At 42.1% G+C, this 20,170-nt stretch overlaps 2 protein-coding genes across 2 annotated transcripts in view; both read left to right on the forward strand.

Annotated features, from left to right (window-relative positions):
* The first annotated feature begins 10,226 nt into the window (after nucleotides 1-10,226).
* Nucleotides 10,227-20,170, forward strand: part of LOC147582945 (GTPase IMAP family member 7-like) — a 252,532-nt gene continuing 242,588 nt past the window's right edge. The window contains exon 1 of the mRNA XM_086686615.1: nucleotides 10,227-10,324. The gene's annotated coding sequence lies outside the window, so the exon portion shown is untranslated. The remainder of the gene's footprint in view (nucleotides 10,325-20,170) is intronic.
* On the forward strand, nucleotides 10,253-17,516 carry LOC147582946 (GTPase IMAP family member 7-like). The gene is made up of 2 exons (XM_086686955.1): nucleotides 10,253-10,324; nucleotides 16,065-17,516. Exon 2 carries the CDS (start codon nucleotides 16,082-16,084, stop codon nucleotides 16,955-16,957), a length of 876 nt encoding a protein of 291 aa, XP_086543081.1. The 5' UTR covers nucleotides 10,253-10,324; nucleotides 16,065-16,081; the 3' UTR covers nucleotides 16,958-17,516.

A 20,170-nucleotide genomic window follows, 5' to 3' on the forward strand; every position in this document is an offset into this window, starting at 1 on the left:
GAAAGGGAACCAGTATCCAGATTCACTACACCATGTTACCTACAATGCCCAGTTTTTAACAACAGCTGTAAGATGTACAACGAAACAGGAAGGTGTGACCCATATACTGGAAAAACTCAGGCCACAGGAATTGCCTGGCAGAGGCCCTGGATATTAAATTAGAAGACAGGGCTTCCAAGCAGGAATTCTATGTTGAAAGAACTAGAGGAAATCACACTTAGAGAAGTAAAAAAGGCTACAGAGACAATATCCCATCACCATTGATTCAAAAATGGCATTTGACAAACCTGACACCCTTTCATAATAAAACCCCTCAACAAACTAGAAATGGAAAGAAATGCCCATAACTCAGTGAAGGGCGTCTGTGAAAACTCCCACCATTGGTACCATACTTGATGAAAGACTGAGTGCTTTGCCCCAGTGATCAGAGATAAGACAAGGATATCTGCTCTGGTCGCTTCACTGCAACTTTGTGCAGGGGGTTTGCGTGTTTGGCTGGACTCTCCTGGTGAAGTCTGCTTCCCCTGCAGGGTGAAACCTCTGGTGTCTGTCCTCAGAGGATGCAGCCTGGGCCTGCACAGTCCCAGGAGGTGACAGTTGTCTTAGCCCCACTCTGTGCGTCTTTCTCTAACCACTCTGTCTGTTCATACTATACCCAGCGGTTAAACCTACTGACCGCCAGCTGATTCCTCCCAGGATACTGCTCTCTTGCTGGAAGGCTGAGGGGATAGGGAGTCCCAGCTTCTTGGCCATACCTGCCAGAATGCAGTTCTTACTACTATTTAGTAGACTTTTTGTTTTTTTGAAATAGTCTTTCTTCATTTGCTGAATGATCTTAGAACAACTTTAAGATACTTTAATATATTTTTAAAAATATATACGTTGCACCAGTACTGGCTGTCCCACCAGTACTAGGTCTGTAGAGTTCCTCCAGGGCATATGGAAGCCTGTCCTAGTTTTGGGTCAAACTCTGGCCACATTGCCAACCCTCCCCTTCTTCCTTCCTGCTGGCTGCCTGGAGTTTGCCTCGTTTTGTCTTCCACTTGTGGTGTCTTATTATAGTTAAATGAAACACCATCAAAAGGGAGCCAGGCAGCAGTTACCACCGTCTTACAGACAGCCGTCTTTATCCTGAGTCCCGCTGTCCTACTAATTGCAGATATGGTGAACTTGCAGAGGGTGAGAGAGATGCTGGCCTCTCCCTGTATTTCCAAAGAGTCATTTATATTCTTTAACAGCTTGGACATGAGTCATTTCAGTGCAACTTTCACGTTCTATTTCTTCCTGATAAATAAATAATAGTCAAAAATAATAAGGCTGCTCAGCTGTTTGTTAGCTATTTATGTTTGAGTGAAAATTTTTTAAAACTTGGGGGGACCTGGGTGGCTCATTTGCTTGAGCATCGGACTCCTGGTTTCAGTCCAGGTCATGATCTCACTGTTTTTGAATTCAAGCCCTGCATCGGGCTCTGTGCTGGCAAGGAGTGTGTTTGGGATCCTCTCTCTCCCTCTTTATCTGTCCTTCCCCTCTTCACTCTCTCTCTCTCTCAAAATTAGTAAATAAACTTTAATCAATCAATCAATCAATCAATCAATGAACAAACAACCAGTAGAAAAATTGGTCAAAATTTTGGAAGGTAGCAGCACCCGTGTGCACCTGTTCTAATAAAGAGCAGAACTGACTTGTTCAGCCCACGTCAGGGTCAAAAGATCTAGCTGCTGCGCTTGCTTTGAACGGGCCCTGGTGGGAGATTCCCAGGAAGACGTCCACCTCATCCTCAGGCCAGCACCAGCCTGGGGAGAGATGGAAAAAGTATCCTGTGCAGAGGCCAGTGAGATCTCCATGGTGGGGTTCCTCCTTGGCCCCGCCTTCCTGCCCCAGTCCCTTTTGAGCACAAGAGCAGCCACAAATGAGAAGACATGAACCTGTGACCTTGCCTTTGTGGCCTGATGAGGAAGACAGACTCGGGAGAGGTGAGGCAGGAAATTGCTGGGGCTGAAGTAAGATGTATGTTTTTCTGTGCATGAGTGAATTTACGAGAAGTCACCCTGTTGGCCATTTCTTGAAAATGCAAGGGACTGTGGGAAACAATAACAGAAAAAACTGTGCTGTGATATGGTGCCATAAATATAACAGTCTTTCCTTTATCCCTCCTTAAAGATTTACTTACCGTGTTTATCATTTGTAATAAAGCACTCGAGATACTCCACAAAGATGTGAGTGAAGCAATAAAAGATGTCAAGTTGAAACCAAAAGAGAGAAACGAAGGTAACAGCAGAAACCATGCCAACTTTGTTCTAAATCCCAGAGAGGGCAGATCACTGAAGGCTGTTGGCTGGTCCTGGCAGCCTGTGAGTTCTTTCCCTGACCCCCATTCTCCCAAGCCGCCTCTTCCACCATTGGTACCGAGGAATGGCTAAGAATCCAGGGGACATCCAAACAAAGGCTGTGGGGTTTGGAGGCGTGGGACTGGAAAGTCTAGGCGGATGAGTGAGGAAGGATGCTGTGTGTGTGGAGAGTAGCAGAGAACTCGGGGTGAAACATGCCTGTGCCTTTGCTTCTTATGTTCATGGCTGTTGGTGCTGGCTGGTAAATAAAGGTGATGTCCATAACCATCTGTAAGTGTCCATTACTCTGATGGCCCAGGGACACCAAAGCCCTGGGGAAAGAAGGCCCATACTCATATTCACACCTGGGTCCTCCAGCCAGGAGTCCTGGGACTGGGCCCTCCTCAGGGTCTCCCTTTGGGGACCACAGGCCCCTGTTCCACCTGGAGATTTATACCTACAGCCAACCAACACCTGAGAAGTTGTGTGGGTACATGGGCCCAGGCTCATGAATCATGCCAGGGGGGAGAGTCTTGGGATTCGTCCTCAATGGGAGAGGCCCAGATAGTCTCGCATGATGCTATTCTGTAGAGGGCATTGAATTGAGACAATCTAGGACTTCTTATCCGTAAAGATACTGGGGCACAGGGGGACTGTGGTTTTTTGGGGTCTGTTTGTGTTTGGGTTTTCTCCAAGCCATAGATCTTGATCGGGGCAGAATCAGGCCCACACACTTTTCCACTGACTGATTTTCATATATTAAGTAGACATTTTTGCGGGTTAAGAGAAAATAGTCCTTTTGTGCGGAGTTGGTATTCTGTAAGACTGAGGGATTGATTGTTGCTGCTGGGCCGGGGGCCAGCTTTTACCTCTGACCCCCAAGCTCATGGCGCCCTGACAGTCTGCCTGTTTGCCTTCAGAGTTCAGGAGGCCTTAACCGCACTCCCAGGCCTTAAATTCCTGTGTGTCTCTTTAAAAGGAACAATTGTTAGGTTTTGTTTTGGTGTTGTATAATTGTTTCCAAAAAGAAAATTCTTCAGAGCACTGAAATCTAAGTTCTGAGAAAGCCCCAAGCTCTCTCTCATCAGGGAAACCCAGGGTCCATCTGGGCCAGAAATGTGGCAGGAATGAGGAAGAACGTAGTCTAGAAGATTTGCCCTGTTCACACCGTGCCACAGAAGGGGAGACCTTTGGGTTTCTCAGAGGATGGGACAAGAAAGAAGGCAGGGGCAAGGTGGAGGGGACATAATGGATGCCTAGCACTGCACGACAGGTCATCCAAACTGCAGTTGAAACAGCTGAGACATGGATTGTGTGGTAGCTCTTGGAGTCCAAAGTCAAGAGGCCAGCAGAGGCGTGCTCTCTCTGAAGCCTTGAGGGGAGGACCTTGCTTGCTTCTTCCTGGGCTCTGCTGGCAGCTGGCCATCTTGGTGCTCTTTGGCTGGAGATAGGCCACCACTCTCTTTCCTCACTCATTTCATTAGAAGCAGCAAGGAGAAACCAGGCCGCACCTTCCACACTGTTCTCGGAATTCTCCTCAGCTAAATATTCAAGTTCATCACTTACATGGTCTACTCTCCACCCAGCAGCCCACCTCAGTTTAGCCCGCCTCCCAGCCCCCTGCCCCCTGCCATTTTATAGCAAGTGCCATCATCCCTCCAAAGTCCAGCAGCGTGGTCCCCACCTCTCTCTGGGACCTCATCAGAAAGTGACCTGGATGTTCATCCTACCACTGACATCCTCTTAAGGGCAATCTAGGCCTTTTTTTTTTATCATGTACCTTAGAATTCTTCGAGCCCCCTTGCATTACTCAATTTCAAAATGACTCCTACATTTTAGGTAATTACCAGAGCAGGACCCTACTTCTTGGCCTTAAAATATATTAGTTCCACCAGGAGCTGCTGTAACGAATGACCACAAACTGTTGCTTAAAGAGCAGAAACTTACTGTCTCATTGTTATGGCTACTGTCTCTCTGGCACAGGCTACAAGTGCCAAACCGAGACGTTCCCAGGGCCATACTCTCCATGAAGTCTCTGGGAAAGTATCCTTCTTTGCTGCTTCTTAGCTTCTGGTGCTGGCTGGCCTGCTTTGTTCTTTGCCTTCTAGGTGCTTCGCTCCAATCTCTGCCTCTTTTGTCACATGGTGCTCTCTGTGTGTATCTGTGTGTAAACTTCTCTCACTGTGAATGAAACGATTCCAGGCATTGGAGTAGGGCTCAACCTTAACTTCATGACATGACATCACAGAGACCGTGCTCCAAAGTAGGTCACATTCTCAGGTACCAGGATTAGGACTTCTTTAGGAGGACACAATTCAACCTAGGTTGGATGGTAAGAGAGGGACAGTGAGTGCAGTGTGAGGGTACAGTACCCCTGATCTCTTCCTCTCCAGTCCTAGTTGCAGTTGCCAGGTTAAGCCCATTGGGATAGTTTTCTTAGGTCTCTGCTTCTTGGAAATCTTCTACTGCCTAGGGCTTAGAATCCACATTCCTTGGCCTGGTATTCAACAGTCATTATAATCAGTCTCAACTTCTCTCCCAAGAATGAGATTCTTCTAGATATCATTGTTCCCGTTAATATCTGTTTACACTTTTGTAAGGAACGAAGGTGATAATGATGGAGAGGCCAGTGCCTGGGACACAGTGGGCCCTCAGTAAAGGCTGGTAATGATTCCTGCACTCCAAATTGTCAGCTGTTCTCTGCCTGTGTCCAGTATATTTCCACCTCCAAGGCTTGAATCATGCTGTTTCTCCCTCTCTTACTTGTCTGAGTGCAGTTTTGAAAAAAAGCAAAATCATGCCTCTTGGGAAAGTATAAACACATCAAAGATTTTGCTCAACTCATGGCGTGACTAGAGAACCAGTATGATAGTATAATTGGATCAAAGTTCCTTTGAGTGGCTCAATCAGTTAAGCGTCTGACTCTTGATCTCAGCTCAGGTCTTGACCTTAGGGTCTTGAGTTTGGGCTCCATGCTGGGTGTGAAACCTAGTTAAAAACAAACAAATAAGCAAAGAATAAAACAAAAAACACAAACAAACAGAAACACAAACTTCATTTGAAATCAAGGGTTGATGTGTTCAAGAGAGTAGTAAAATGTAATTTTTGAGTTGTATATTCCACCAGACAGAAAATTCGCTGAGTATCTATAAGGCAGAGATGTGCAAAAAACGTCTCTGTCCTTAAAGTGTTGTAAAACATCACAGCTGATCATCAAGCACAGCACCACACAGAACAATAGAACACTCCAGTAATCTCTCTTGCCTATTTCTAAGTTCTGGATCATTTTCATAGTGTTCTCTACTTTGTGATCATAAGCAGTTTCCAACAAGTATTGTTGATCCTAGAAGATTGTTTTTACTATGCATGCCCTGATTATTTATACAGATGCAGCAAGAATCTTAATTAACCGGAAAAGCCTCCTTGAGTTTGCTCGGGAAATGTAGAGCCTCATCATATTAAGCAACTATCAATTCCAAAGGATAAACTTCCTTTGGAAATTTTCAAAATGAGTTTTGAATCAGACTTTTCAAAGCCCCTGCCATTCTTCTATCCTAGGAGTAGGAAACCAAGGCCCAAACACTTTCTCCAGTAAACTTTGCATGCTGTACCCATAAATCTCAGTGAATTTCCCTTTTCCCGAGGTCTCCAAAATTTGCCTAGGTTTCTGGACTACGAGGGAGTGGACTTCCTTAATACCTGAGAGACTGGGATCCTGGATGCCAGACATCATATTAGTTTTCTTATGAAGGTTTTGGAGACATTAGCCCCACATGTAACACCAACAATTGCTCCAGCAGTGGTCTGATGGTCTTTGATTAAATGACAATCACTCTCAAATATCACACTGTACATAAGGCCTTGCTGCAGAATCGATTTTTCCGATGGTATCTTTGTAAACAAGATGACAGATTTTTATTAAACCTATGCAATTGGTTCTATCATCATGAAAGTGAATGAAACTCAGTAGAAGAGTTTGTTTCTGAATTCTGAGGTTAAGTGAAAATCAGATGACAGTTAAAAATGGTTGCTATGGGTTTACAAATAAACAGTCTACTAAATCATGGATTAGAGATAGTTTAAGGAGAAAGACATAAGGTTTCTTCAAACAGTCATACAAGTAGAACATTAAACAGAATGCCATCAATATTCCAAACAAATAACCACAATGGCACATCTTGAATCTGTTCACTCAGTCCTATGTCATTATTTCTCACTCTGCTGGATCTTGAGTCAGTCGTCTGATTTCGTGAGGTACATATGCTTCCAGACTGAGAGTCCCAATAGTCCTGGCTTCTCTCACTGGCACAGTCTGAGCATTGAATCAGTCCTGCCATCTTGGAAACCTGCTCTGAAGAGTCTCTTTGAGGCAACAATATTTCAGAGCATGTCCGACAGTTTTTCTCCTGAAGCTCCAAGTTTGTGACCCTCTGGTGAAGACACAAATTCTGAGTGGTCACTTAGCAGATCTTCGGAGAAGCCTTAGGAGGAAGCAGAGACCTATTTGAGAACAGGACTTAATGGTTGTGGTTCATAACCGAATATAACATCGTGGAAGACAGTAAGAGGCTCTTTGGGGGGCATGGTCTTTATTTCATGAGGTTTTGGTCAATGTTTCCTTTGAGGGATTCAGCCCCAAGTGCACTGTCACACCTAACACCTATATCTCTTTTGTGACAAGGCTGCCATTATTCTGCAGGAGGCAGCTCTTCTTGCACATCCGTGAAGCCAGAAGACAATTTCATTAAAGACATGTGAGTGCAGGTGTATAGATAATCCAGATCCCTTATCCTGGTAGACAGGCTGTGGAGGTGCTGAGTCTTCCTTTTCATGCAGTGCCCTTTGGGGGTGGAGTGAGTGGGGAGAAACCAGGAAACCTTGAGTGATATCCAACAATTCACTTAAAAGATATTGTTACAAAGTAGAAGTGACTAGGTTTTTTTTTGGCACCAAGAGTGAAGGCTCCAGAATCCCTAACCGGCAACATGATGGTATTTGGGGATAAGGTAAGTGGGTTTCCATGAGTTCATGAATCTGGGGTCGTCTTGGCGGGATTAGTGCCCTTGTAAGAAGAGATAGCAGAGAGTTGCTTCCTCACTCCATCATGTATGGGCACAGTGAGACTGTGTCATCCGCAAATCAGTAAGTGAGCCTTCCCCAGGGAAACAAGTTGGCTGGCACATTGGGCTTGGGTTGCCCAGTCTCCAGAACTGTGAGAGATTAATTTCTGTTGTTCCTGCTCCCAGGCTGTGGTATTATGGTGGTCCACGCTGACTAAGACAGCATCTATGATGTGTAGATGAGCCTCAGAATGGTAATCTATGAGACTAACATTGAGGGTTGTTATTACTACTAACTACTACCTGTTGATCACTATGGTCTGAGAACCACTTCATGCGTATGACTTTGTCTGGTTTCACAACGACCTTCTGAAGTAAGTACTCAATTTTAATGATTAGGAAAGTGAGTTGCAGATAGTTTAACTTACCCAAATGTGGCAGGTTGAATGGTGGCCCCAGAAATGTCCACACCCTAATCCCCAGAGCCTGTGAATATTACCTTATTCCATAAGTATTTTGCAGATATTATTAAGTTAATGATTTTGAGATAAGATAATTCTGAATTATCTGAATGGACTCAAGATGTAATCAGAAATGTCCTTCTAAGGAAGAGGTACGAAGGCATTGTGATGAAGGCAGCAGAGATTGGTGTGATGTGGCCACAAGCCCAGGAGAGCAGGCAGCTTCTGGAAGAGGAAAGAGGCAAGGAATGGATTGTCTCCTAGAGCCTCCAGAAAGAACCAGCTCTGCAGGACCTTGATTTTATCTCCATAAGACTAATTCATATTCTTGTCTTCCAGTATTGTTGGAGATTAATTTTATATTGTTTTAGGCTACTAAAGTTTTGATAGCTTGTTATGGCAACAATGGAAAACTGACTCACCAGGTCATAGAGATGATATGTAGAAGAACCAGGACAATGTAGGGAACGATTCTTTTTCATCTCCTGTTATTATCTCTGCAATGTTTTAATAAGTTGAGCTTTGAGGCCATCTAGATCTAAGCAGCAGAAAACTCCCTGATTCCCACAAGAAGACTCCTGTAGAATTTAAAGAATGTCTTTTAATGACCCCACAACTTTTTGAAAATTCATTATATCCACATTGCTTTGTGTGTGTGAGATTGAAATAATAAAAGGAAAACATAAAAAAAGGAAGTGGAAGGAAGCCCTCAATGATGAGGAGCGTGGCTAAGTAAGCAATGCAGATATGGGGCAAGACTGGCTCTATCAAATATCTTCTAGAAGGAGATCACTCGTAACTTAGGGCTCAGCATGGGGCTGATAAGAGCCACATGCTCCTCTTTAACCAATGATTGCAAGACTGTTACCATTTGAGACCCACATCTGATTTCCTGTGGCATCCATGGATTCTGTGTCAACTACTCTCCCGTTCCCACTAGGGAACTTACCAGCATACCTGAGGATAATACCTGGAGAAGCAATTAGCTGACCAGGAAAACATCCAAGGTGGCTCTGGCTGGACACGTTTCACTCAAGGAATATATAGATTGAAATGAAACTAGGCAATGGTAGAGATATTTTGAGTAGGACATATGGTTCTGGCTCTCCTCTAGACTTCTATGTATGGAGCCTCATCAAGACCAACTTCATGGGTATGTAAAGGACCCTGTGATGTTATCTTGAAATTCTTAAGTTTTGTGTGTGTGTCTGTGTGTGTGTGTGTGTGTGTGTGTTTATGTGTGTTTGTTTGTTTGATTCTCTTTGACAAAGGGCCTGGCATTTTTATTTTGTGCCAGACCCTGCAAATTACATAGCTGGTCCTGGTCTGTGTCTTTATTGAAAGTTGGAGAACAGTTACCTGGGGCCCTCCAAGTCATTAACACCAATAAGTAGTCCAATGATATTGACCAATAATATACTAATTAACACGGTAATTTGAAAATGTAGCTACTTCCTTCCATTGGTTGTCACCGCATTATACATTACTTCCTGACACATTTAGTCTTCTTAGTACCCACTTTTAAGCTTCAGCATCGGCTAATCCCATGTCTCAAAGTAATGAACAAAAATATATAATCAAACCATAATAATTTTATGGTGATGCAACAAATAATTGGAACAGCTGGTCAACCATGAGAGCTTTGACCATCGGCCTCTCATCTCATAGTTTCCAGAGCAGGTTGGAATGGGTGTACTGGCTAAATCTGAAAAAGTCTATCTCTGCCTGGGTCTGGGGTAGGGGAAGGTAGGAAGGTTTAGGGGAAAGATGATTGTCCTCCCTGGGTCCATCTTTTCTTGGCAGGTCACGCATATTTTTGGGCTTGAGAGAACCATATGAAGAAAACTAGAGAAGGTGTGTGTTCATTGGATGACTTTTTCCAGGCTACATCTTCCTCTTTTACTCTTGGTTCTCAATGGTTTAGACTCTTTAGGCTTTGTACCTGAGCGCTGTTAAATTTTTAATGAGTAACTTGAGAGCTTCATGAAAGACCATCATGAAAGCCCATATGATGCAATCACTGGGAAGTATCCCAGGCTCTAAATTTGGGCACATCTAGCCACATATCTGAGTTCCTTTCTCCCACAATCAACCCAGGATCTCCCACTCCATCAGAGAAGATGATCAGAGAGCACGCCTGGCTCTGTGTGCATGATTTGGGTCACTTAATAAGGGCCTTTGGGATCCACCACTATAACCCCAAACAACAAATATAGCTTTGGGAATTTTGTGTGATAGCAGGCACATGGAGAAAAAGCTTACACCTTGGTAAAACTAAAGCATCCCCCAAATTATAGGGTAATATTTCTGTCTCTTTAAATACGAACAGTTCCTTCACTAGGTCCACCCAATCTGAGCTTCCTGCCTCAGAGGTTTAAAGGGTGTAAACACTTTTTCCTCTCAGTTAAACAAAAGCACCAGCTCAAACAGCTTCTTTGGAGTACACTGGGAAACTCATCAGCTCCTTGGAAAGAAGGTGAGCCTGGCCTAGGGCAATAGAGCCGGGAGGGGCAGCAGGACACAGGGTGTGGGTCCTGGTCTGAGAAGGGACCAAGTACCGTGCCAGCAGCCCAGCAAACAGGATGCTGCCACAGGGGTCCCGGGGGAGAAAGAGTGGGAGTAAGGAGATTGAGTGGCCCATGTCCACATGTCTCCTATTTAGCAGGACAAACTTGCTGAACAGCATATCTTCCATCAGTTGCTGTCATGACAGAGTGAGTGCTGCCTGACACCCCATCCATTTCCCTTAGTGGGAAACTCGTGTCCTCAAGGCAGGTCGTTAGAGCTGGAAGGCAATTTAGAGACCAGTCTGTCCCAATCCCTCTTTTTTCCTGAAAAAAAAAAAAATCTGAATCCTAGACGGTGTGCATGTGGTTTTATGAAATTTCCCGGGATACCCAGGTCACAAATGGCACAGGAAGTCTAAAATTCAGGTGGCTGTGTCCTTTCCAACATGTAAGAGAGAAATGGTGTGATCTACAGTGTAACAGAGGAGGTAAGGAAGGGATGCCATGGGGAGAGAATGAGCTATTCTATAGAAAACAAATGTGTGTGAAGCCCTTTGGTTGCCTTCCCTAATTCCAGGGTTGCTACCAGTTCATGTTTCTGGACAGAGAGTGAACTACCTCCCCTGGCCTCCCATGATCTATTTCTGATCCAATGTAAACAGAAATGTAGACTCAAGGACTTGAGAAGTAACCAGGAAGAGACCAGAGCATGCAAAGGGTTATGCATGAGTGTAGAGGTCAGACATACTTTGCATTGGATCCCTTCTCTGCCCAAAGCCCATTAGCGCAGTGACCTTGGGCAACTTTCTCAGCATTTCTGAGCCACATCAATCTCCTCATTTCAAAAATTAGAGTGGGGGCGCCTATCTGGCTCACTGGGAAGAGCATGGGACTCTTGATCTCAGGGTTGTGAGTTCAAGCCCCATGCTGGGTGTAGAGATTAAATACATACATATATACATACATACACTTTAAACATTAGAATACTAAAAGATATTAAATTACTAGAATACTAAAAATTTTATCACTTTATCAGTAATTATTTACATATGTATGTCTGGAAGATAAAGGTCATTAAAATATACCATAATCAGATTTCAAAAAGCAATTAGAATTTTTAAAAATTACCAGGTGTATTCCAATTCCCAGATCGTCTCATAGATTTTAAAATTGAAATCAGCTCCAATACGGTTCATAAATAGCGATTCTTTCATATCTCTTAAGGTTAATTTGATAAATAAGTTTTCACCTTCCTGTTTCTTTTTGTAAAATGTTTCTGTTTAAGAAATGGTTGGTCCTTTTTCCAAGAGAATTGGACAGTGTACATTTTGTTCTTTAAATCCTCAAGATGTCATATTACATGTTCTTCTAGTTTCCATGTTTTGTATACATTTAAATTTAAGGAGAGGCCTGATCAGATTAAGGCTTGCCTGGTTAGTTGGGTGGCAATATTTCATAGGTGCAGTTGTAAACTTCCATCAGAAGACACCTTATATATTCTTCTGTCTCTTTCTGGAATGTAGCAGACAGTAATGATAGCCTAGAGTAACTTTGTTTCATTAATGGTCGCAAATTATAGTAGTATAATTCTATCAATCTTTCTTCATTGATTGGATGGCATAATCCTATAAAAAGAAACTTCCCCTGAATCATACTTTCATTTCATAAGGTGTAGTTAATAAGACAAAAGGAATGCTTGATTCTTTTTTGTCCATGTTCAGACTGATGACATCATTTCCTAGCATACCCCAAAGAGAACACTTCACTTCTTTTGCGATGATGGTATTGATATGAATTCATGAACTTCAACATATTTGATGAATTTTAATCCATTGAAATTATTATTCTCATTGGTACTCAAATTACCCCATCTCTGTCCAGTCAGCCTCTTCAAGTTGGCCCTGTACTCCTTTCGGTAAGATCCAAACATTTTTTTTTTGAAAGTGATCTCTGCACCCAATGTGGGCTAGAACTCATGAACGTGGGATCAAGAGATGCATGCTGTATTGACAGAGCTAGCCAGGCGTCCCACGGTCTGAGTAGTTTTTGAGAGCATCCTCGCTTTCTAGTATGACTAGATAGTCTAAGATCCACTTGCACATTTCTTGGCCCAGATCTGGAATCGGTACCTTCTCCTAAGAGTCCTAATATTTTTGGTGGGAAATGGCATTTGAAGAGCACAGTATGGGCACTAAGGGTGCTCATTGGTACTGGGCTTGTCCTTGGGCTTCAAAACTACACATGTGCACAAAAAGCTAAGAATAGGACAGGATTCCTGAAAACAATTTAAGATTTTCTTGACGTTTTTTCCCCCTATTTGGCCTTACACTATATCCCATTAGGACAATAGCCAATGAAGCAACTGCATTTTCAAGTTTCTTGGACCAATTCTTTGTGTGGTTTGTCTATTACACCAAATACTATGTATTTCATTTGCTTTTGATTTTTACTAGTTATCTGAAAATATAGTTTTTGTTTATAATTATGTAAGCTATTTCCAGATGTTCCTCACTATCTGCAAGCAGAACGTTCCTATGAAATCTTTTATGAAACAAAATGACATAAAGCAGAGCAGCAATTACCATGAATGTACATGGAAAAAGGGTGCGCATTCCCAGATCTCCCCCAAATAACCTCCCTTATGTGTTTCTGATACTTTTAGACACAACTTGTTAACAGATGCACAAATTCAATTGAGAGAAAGCCCACGTGCTCATCTGGCTCACAGCTCTGGTGGCTGGATGGTGAACCCCTGTGTGACGTTCCCAGGGAAGGTGATTGGCAGCTGGCATGGACAATGGCCCACTCGGCCTCTCCATTAGCTCAACTGACTGTAAAACAAATGCGGAGCGTTGTATTCCTGTTCAGCTTTTTTTTGTACAAATGAAAAATCCTCTTTGAATTTATGTCAGCCAGCAACAGCAGGTACACATGTAGGTCTTTCATAAAGGAAAAGAGCTGTGATTCAAACGCTCAAAAAGAAGGAAGTACATGCTTTCAAGACAAATCTATGACATCTAAGTATACTCAAAGTAGTTTCCAGCTTCTACCCTGTCCCCCGCCTTATCCCTCCCATCCCTCTGTCAGTAACTTCTTTGGTGACAGTTCAGATGATGTGCCATTGCTTTTTCATGTGCATGAATTATATGTTGTATTTTGTACCTGCAGTTCATGTTCCTCCCCACTAGAGAAATGATAGTAAACTAAATATTATTTTCTTCACTTTGCCTTTTTTTTTTTTTTTTTTTTTTGCTTTATGAAATATCCTGGAGATCTCTGAATCCCGGCATAGAGAGGTATTTCTTATTCCTTTCTACAGTTGGATAATACATCGCTGTGTGTATGTACCTTGGTTCATTCAATCAGACCCCTACCAGTGGGCATTTGGTAGATTTTTGGTCTTTAATTATTACAAATAGTGACACAGAGACTAAACATATGCCGAATCTTTTCCTGTGTTTTTGTCAGTGCAGCTCTGGGATATAAGGAAGGGGAACTTCTTCCTCTGCCCTTCAAGGTCTTCCAGCTGCATTAAGAATTACATTCACTTGAGGCAGATTAACAAGAGAAAAAAAAAAGCAGTGTGCACAGATGCTCAGTAATGAAACTAAGACCAAGAGAGATGATCAAGGCAGGCAGTTTTTATAGTTTTTAGGCAAGGAGATGATGGATCTGTGAGGGATTGACAAAACAAGGAAAACTTAACTTTGGAAGCATCTGTTAGGGAGGAATTCTAAAGAGACTTTGGGCTGGGGTAGTAAATTAGAAAGTAGTGGGCTGTTAATACAGTCGTCTTGGCTCTAAATCTCCCATCCCTGGTCATAAGGGTGTCTCTTTACCTCCTGGGACAGGAAGGGCACCTTTTACATGGGAGATTTGTTTCCTGCTTGCACGGAGACAGAAGAGGGTCTTACTAATCTTGCCACACAGGCTGTATCCTAAGTTACTTTTGTATGAAATAGTCAGTATGCCAAAGTTGCACGTTTAGGGGTGACCTGCCCTTGTGCACTACAGGCATAAATCCTAAAATTGGGACTCACAATTCAAGAATAAATGTATATATAATTTGTATGATATTGCTAATTTCTCTTTTGTAGGTTTTAGACTGTTTTTCTATTCTCATTAGCCATGGAGGAGAAAACTTGTTTCCTCTAAACCTTTACCGACTGATTATAGCAGCAAATTTTTGGACTTTTGCCAAATCTGTATGTGGAGAAATAGTATCTCAGTGTAATTTTAATTTGTTGTATTTAGTTTTTTTCTTTTCCTATGTTGGATTTATTTTTCTCTAATTAAGTGAGTGTTCATATATGTTTACATAGTTGAGGAGCATTGGCATTTCTTTTTTTCTTTGAACTGTTTATTCCTATGTCTTGCTCCACTTTCTATCGAAGTATTGGACATTTGTCTCTCTACTTTTAGGTATTCTTTGTATAAGTGGAGAATTAACCCTCTTTGATATAGTCTGACATTCATATTTTAATTGTCTGTGGTGTTCATTGTCTCCCACTGTCTTTTAGATTTTTATGTAGTCAGATGTATGAATCCTTTTTCTTACAATCTTTCAAATCTTAGAAAGAGTTTCCCTGCCCCTAGGTTACAAAGGCTATGTCTGAGTTTCTTCTAGTATTTATGTGGATTGCTTTTTAGTGTTTTTTATTTCTAATGTATTTAGTATGTGAATGGCATGAAGACGTGGGTGCAGTTTTGTCTTTTTCTGTGTGGTTTGTAGTTATCCCAATGCTGGTTATTAGTCCATCTTTCTCCCCATTGCTGTGAGATGCTCACAGATGCCTCACGGAAGATAAATGTAACATAATACAATTGAACTGGATACTCATGAATATAGTAGACCAATTTGGTCTATTTCTGAATTGTCTGTTTTTGTTTTCCGTTCTGTCTCTGTTCGCACACACGTCCTACTGCCTTAATTATAGGGGCTAAAATATTTTACTATATGGTAGAACTAGTCCTCCCTCATCGTTCTTCTGTTTTTTGACTCTACAGGCTAATTTTCTTTCTTCATTCATCCAAATGAACGTAATAGCCAACTATTTTAGCTGCAGGGAAAAAAGTGGTGACAAAAATTTTTAACTTATATTTATATAAAATCACGTTAAAGAAGTATCTATTAAATCAGTGTTGAATGTGGGGAATTGTCTCTTCTGCATGGAGGTATTTTTCTTCTTAGTGTACTACTAGAGATGTGTTGTAACAATCCATTTTCTCATATTGAACCACCCTAGTATTTCTGAAATAAATCACATGTAATTTTGGGGTATTACTTGTTAGTGTCTGACAATTTATTTGGGATTTTTGCATTAGTATTTGCAAATGAGACATGTCTGTAGCTTTATTTATTGGTGAAATCTTTGTTAACCTTTGGGATCAATATCATACTTGTGTCATAGAAAGAATTGGAAAGGTTTCCTTCTGTTTTAAGTCATCAGGAATAGTTTAAGAAAGGTTTAAATGAGACCCAGGAAACCATCTGGGCCTGGTACTCTTTTGTAGGGGAACTCTTTAACTACTTTGTTGTTTCTCCCATGGTGATTGAATTGTTTCATCTTTCTGTATTTATGGGACCAACACGGATAGTAGACTACTGCAGGGTTTCAGGGAGGAACACAAAGGTCATAAGAGTGAGGTGATGGTTTCCACTTACCTCCATTGACTCTTTTTCTTCTCCTTCCCTTTTTTATGCCCCAGAGGCTCCTGGTAGTGACATGGCGTACCCTCAGGACAACACTCTGAGGATTGTACTAGTGGGGAAAATTGGAAGTGGGAAGAGCGCAACGGCCAACACCATCCTGGGGAGTAGAGTCTTTGAGTCTAGAGTTGCTCCCCATGCTGTCACCTCCAGCTGTCAAAGAGCATCCCAGGAATGGAAGGGGAGGAAACTTGTTGTTGTTGACACCCCAGGGCTCTTTGGCACCAAGGAGACCCTGGATACCACATGCAGGGAAATCAGCCAGTGTGTCCTCTACTCCTGCCCTGGGCCCCATGCCATCGTGTTGGTCCTACAGCTGGGCTGCTACCCAGATGAAGAGCAGAACACCGTGGCATTGATCAAGGCTCTCTTTGGGAAGCCAGCCTTGAAGCACATGATCATATTGTTCACTCGCAAAGATAACTTGGAGGAGAAGAGCCTGAGTAACTTCTTAGCAGATGCAGATGTGAAACTAAGAAACATCATCAGCGAGTGTGGGAACCGCTACTGTGCCTTCAACAACAGAGCCTCAGAGGCTGAGAAGGAAGCTCAAGTGCAGGAGCTGGTGGAGCTGATAGAGGAGATGGTGCAGAGCAATAGAGGGGCTTACTTTACTGATGCCATTTACAAGGACACAGAAAAGAGGCTGAAGCAACAGGCAAAAGTCCTGAGGAAAATCTACACTGATCAATTAAATAATGAAATTAAACTAGTAGAAAAGGAATATGCTCATAAATCACAGGAAGAACGGGAGGAAAACATAAAATCTCTAAAGAGGAAGTATGCTGAACAAACAAAAAATATCAGGGAAGAAGCTGAGAAGGGCATATTTGAACATGTTTTAAATGTGATTATGTGGGTGCTTCCAAAAATATGGTATATGTTTTGGTAGTAAAGTCCATTTCATTTTTTCCTCCGAATTTATGATGATTTGCGATAGTGGTAGATTGTAGTTTCCATAGACAGCTGTGACAGTAGCTTCTACTTATTCTTCCTATAACCTGACCCTGTTACTCCTGCCACTGAGTTGCGGGGCCTGTGTCCTCTACCTTGGAACTGAGCAGATCTGGGACTGTTTCAATTAGTAGCAGATGGTTGAAGCAACACCTTGTACTCTAAGGTTACATATGGGCAATGCTTCCTTGCCCTGTTGGGGTTCTTGCCCTTGGAACTTGACTGTCATGTTGTGAGAAAGCCCAGGCTGTCTCTTGAGAGGCCCCCATGCAGAGGGCCTGAAGTCACTGGCCCACTTCCCAGCTCACCTTTCATTTGTGACTCACACCAACTTGCCCGCCATGCAAATGAGGCAACTCCGGCTGTCCCGGAAGTGGGCCCTCCGGATGCCCCGCCATCTCAGGCGAAGTTGCAGAAAGCAAAGATGATCCATTCCCATTGAGTCCTGCCCAAATTGCAGCTTTATGAGAACAAATAAATGATGGTTTTGTTTTTAACCACTGAGCTTCTGAATGCTTTGTTATGCAGCGAGAACTAACCAGAATGAAGCGTCTTCCCAGCTCTCAGTCCCCACCGCCTCCCCTTCCCACCTGTCCCTCTTCACACAAAGTTGGCATAATCAGGCAATGGCATATAGAGTTCAAAGACCCAGTAAAATTCAAATCGGAAATCCTGCACATGTTAAGTGTCTGAACCACTGGTCACATGTGTCGTTGCACCGCATGGCCACAAGTCCTATGTTAGGGAGGTATTTGGTTTCTCTGGAAAGATTGTTCTGTGGTTCATGGAGACCTGAAAGTCACAGGTTTCTTTTACTGTGTTTCTCTCTTTTCTTTTTTTAGGGACCATCCTAACTTAAGATGTCTCCAATTGTATCCGAAAAATCCCCGTCTGGGCCACATATTTTTCATTTGCCTCTGCAGAATCACACTTCACCTTGGCTCTTTGCCCCATGAGGCTGATATATATGCACTGCATTGGTGGGATCTCTTGCTCTCTGACTTCTGCCTGGCTGGCCAATGGGAAGTCCAAGTCAGAGACCCTGTGGAAGTAGAAAAGCAAGGCTGGGGTGTCCATTCTCCCACCTCTATCTCTGCAGGGCCATCTCTGACTAGCTGCAGTCCTATGCCAAAGGTCATAGCTCCTCCCTTGGTGGCCTTTGTACCCAACTCTCCTTCTGTGTTCCAGTATTTGTTCACTCTCTCAGGTTTGGGTTGTAATTTTTCACCGATACTAGTAATGTCCCTTGTGATTTGCAAATTCCCTGTGTCTACAGCTTGTAAGATGCTCTTTCTCTAAACTTTCTCCAACTACCTAATGAGAGAAGACCACCTTTTTCTTGCTAGAATCTGATTGATAAATCTTATGATGCCCACTTCTCTTTCAGAACGTCTTTATTGTTGTTGATGGCTTAAAATTCCCTCTAGTGTTTGTTTTCTTCCACCAGAAATATCTCTCCTTACCCTTCCATGGTGTGACATTAGCAGTGAGTAGAGGAAAGGTTCTGTCTTGCTAAAATAATAGAGAAAATTCAGTTAGATGGGTGACTTTCTGTCACTCATGAGGATTGCAGACACTCCAAATCCAGATTATTAGAATTTTTACAGTCGTCCTTTTTTTTTTTGTCTGTGAACATGACAGAATATTTACCAATGAGTGAATATTAGGGAAACAGATTAGAGATTGAGTCTGGAAAACTTAAGATTCTAAATACCTGTTCTTTCTAAGATTCATCAGAAGTATTCAGAATGCAGTAAAAACAACACGGAAGAAAAATCCTCTTATGAGAAAACATGTGTCAAATGATACAGCAAGACCAAAGTACTCTCTGCCATCATGCAATTCTTATGTTCAAAAGTACTTCCTTGTAAGTGACTCATCTGTGTGATAGTATCTCTAGGGAGCAAAGTATTCATGCCCTGTCTTGAGGTTTTTCATTTAAGAACCGTTTAAAGGATATTTTCCCTCAGAGATATGCAGAAGCATTCTTAATACAATTAACCTGTGTGAGGTTCTTTTATTTTTCTTTTTTGTAATATATGAAATTTATGTTCAAATTGGTTTCCATACAACACCCAGTGCTCATCCCAAAAGGTGCCCTCCTCAATAGTATGAAAAATTATATGCCAACAAATTGGACAACCTGGAAGAAATGGACAAATTCCTAAACACCCACACTCTTCCAAAACTCAATCAGGAGGAAATAGAAAGCTTGAACAGACCCATAACCAGCAAAGAAATTGAATCAGTTATCAAAAATCTCCCAACAAATAAGAGTCCAGGACCAGATTGCTTCCCAGGGGAGTTCTACCAGACGTTTAAAGCAGAGATAATACCTATCCTTCTCAAGCTATTCCAAGAAATAGAAAGGGAAGGAAAACTTCCAGACTCATTCTATGAAGCCAGTATTACTTTGATTCCTAAACCAGACAGAGACCCAGTAAAAAAAGAGAACTACAGGCCAATATCCCTGATGAATATGGATGCAAAAATTCTCAATAAGATACTAGCAAATTGAATTCAACAGCATATAAAAAGAATTATTCACCATGACCAAGTGGGATTCATTCCTGGGATGCAGGGCTGGTTCAACATTCGCAAATCAATCAACGTGATACATCACATTAACAAAAAAAAAAAAAAAGAGAAGAACCACATGATCCTGTCAATCGATGCAGAAAAGGCCTTTGACAAAATCCAGCACCCTTTCTTAATAAAAACCCTTGAGAAAGTTGGGATAGAAGGAACATACTTAAAGTTCATAAAAGCCATTTATGAAAAGCCCACAGCTAACATCATCCTCAATGGGGAAAATCTTTTATTTTACTTGAGGGCTGTTTTGTGACCTAGGATGTGATCTATTTTGGAGAATGTTCCATGTGCACTCAAAAAGAATTCTGCTGCTTTTGGGTGAAAAGTTCTGGATATATCTGTCAAGCCCATCTGGTCCACTATATCATTCAAAGCCATTGTTTCTTCATTGATTTTTTTTGCCCAGACGATCTGTCCATTGTTGTAAGTGGAGAATTAAAGTTTCCTCCAATTACAGAATTTCTATGGATAAGATCACTTATGTTAGTGATTAACTGATTTATCTATTTGGGTGCAATCAAGTTGGGAGCATAAACATTTACAATTGTTAGCTCTTCTT

This window comes from Puma concolor, chromosome A2 (assembly GCF_028749965.1).
Source record: "Puma concolor isolate L17-30 chromosome A2, mPumCon1.1.hap2, whole genome shotgun sequence".
Taxonomy (NCBI): Eukaryota; Metazoa; Chordata; class Mammalia; order Carnivora; family Felidae; genus Puma; species Puma concolor.

Coding starts and splice junctions, on each gene's coding strand:
- LOC147582946 (XM_086686955.1), top strand. CDS start 16,082: ATGGCGTACCCTCAGGACAACACTCTGAGGATTGTACTAGTGGGGAAA.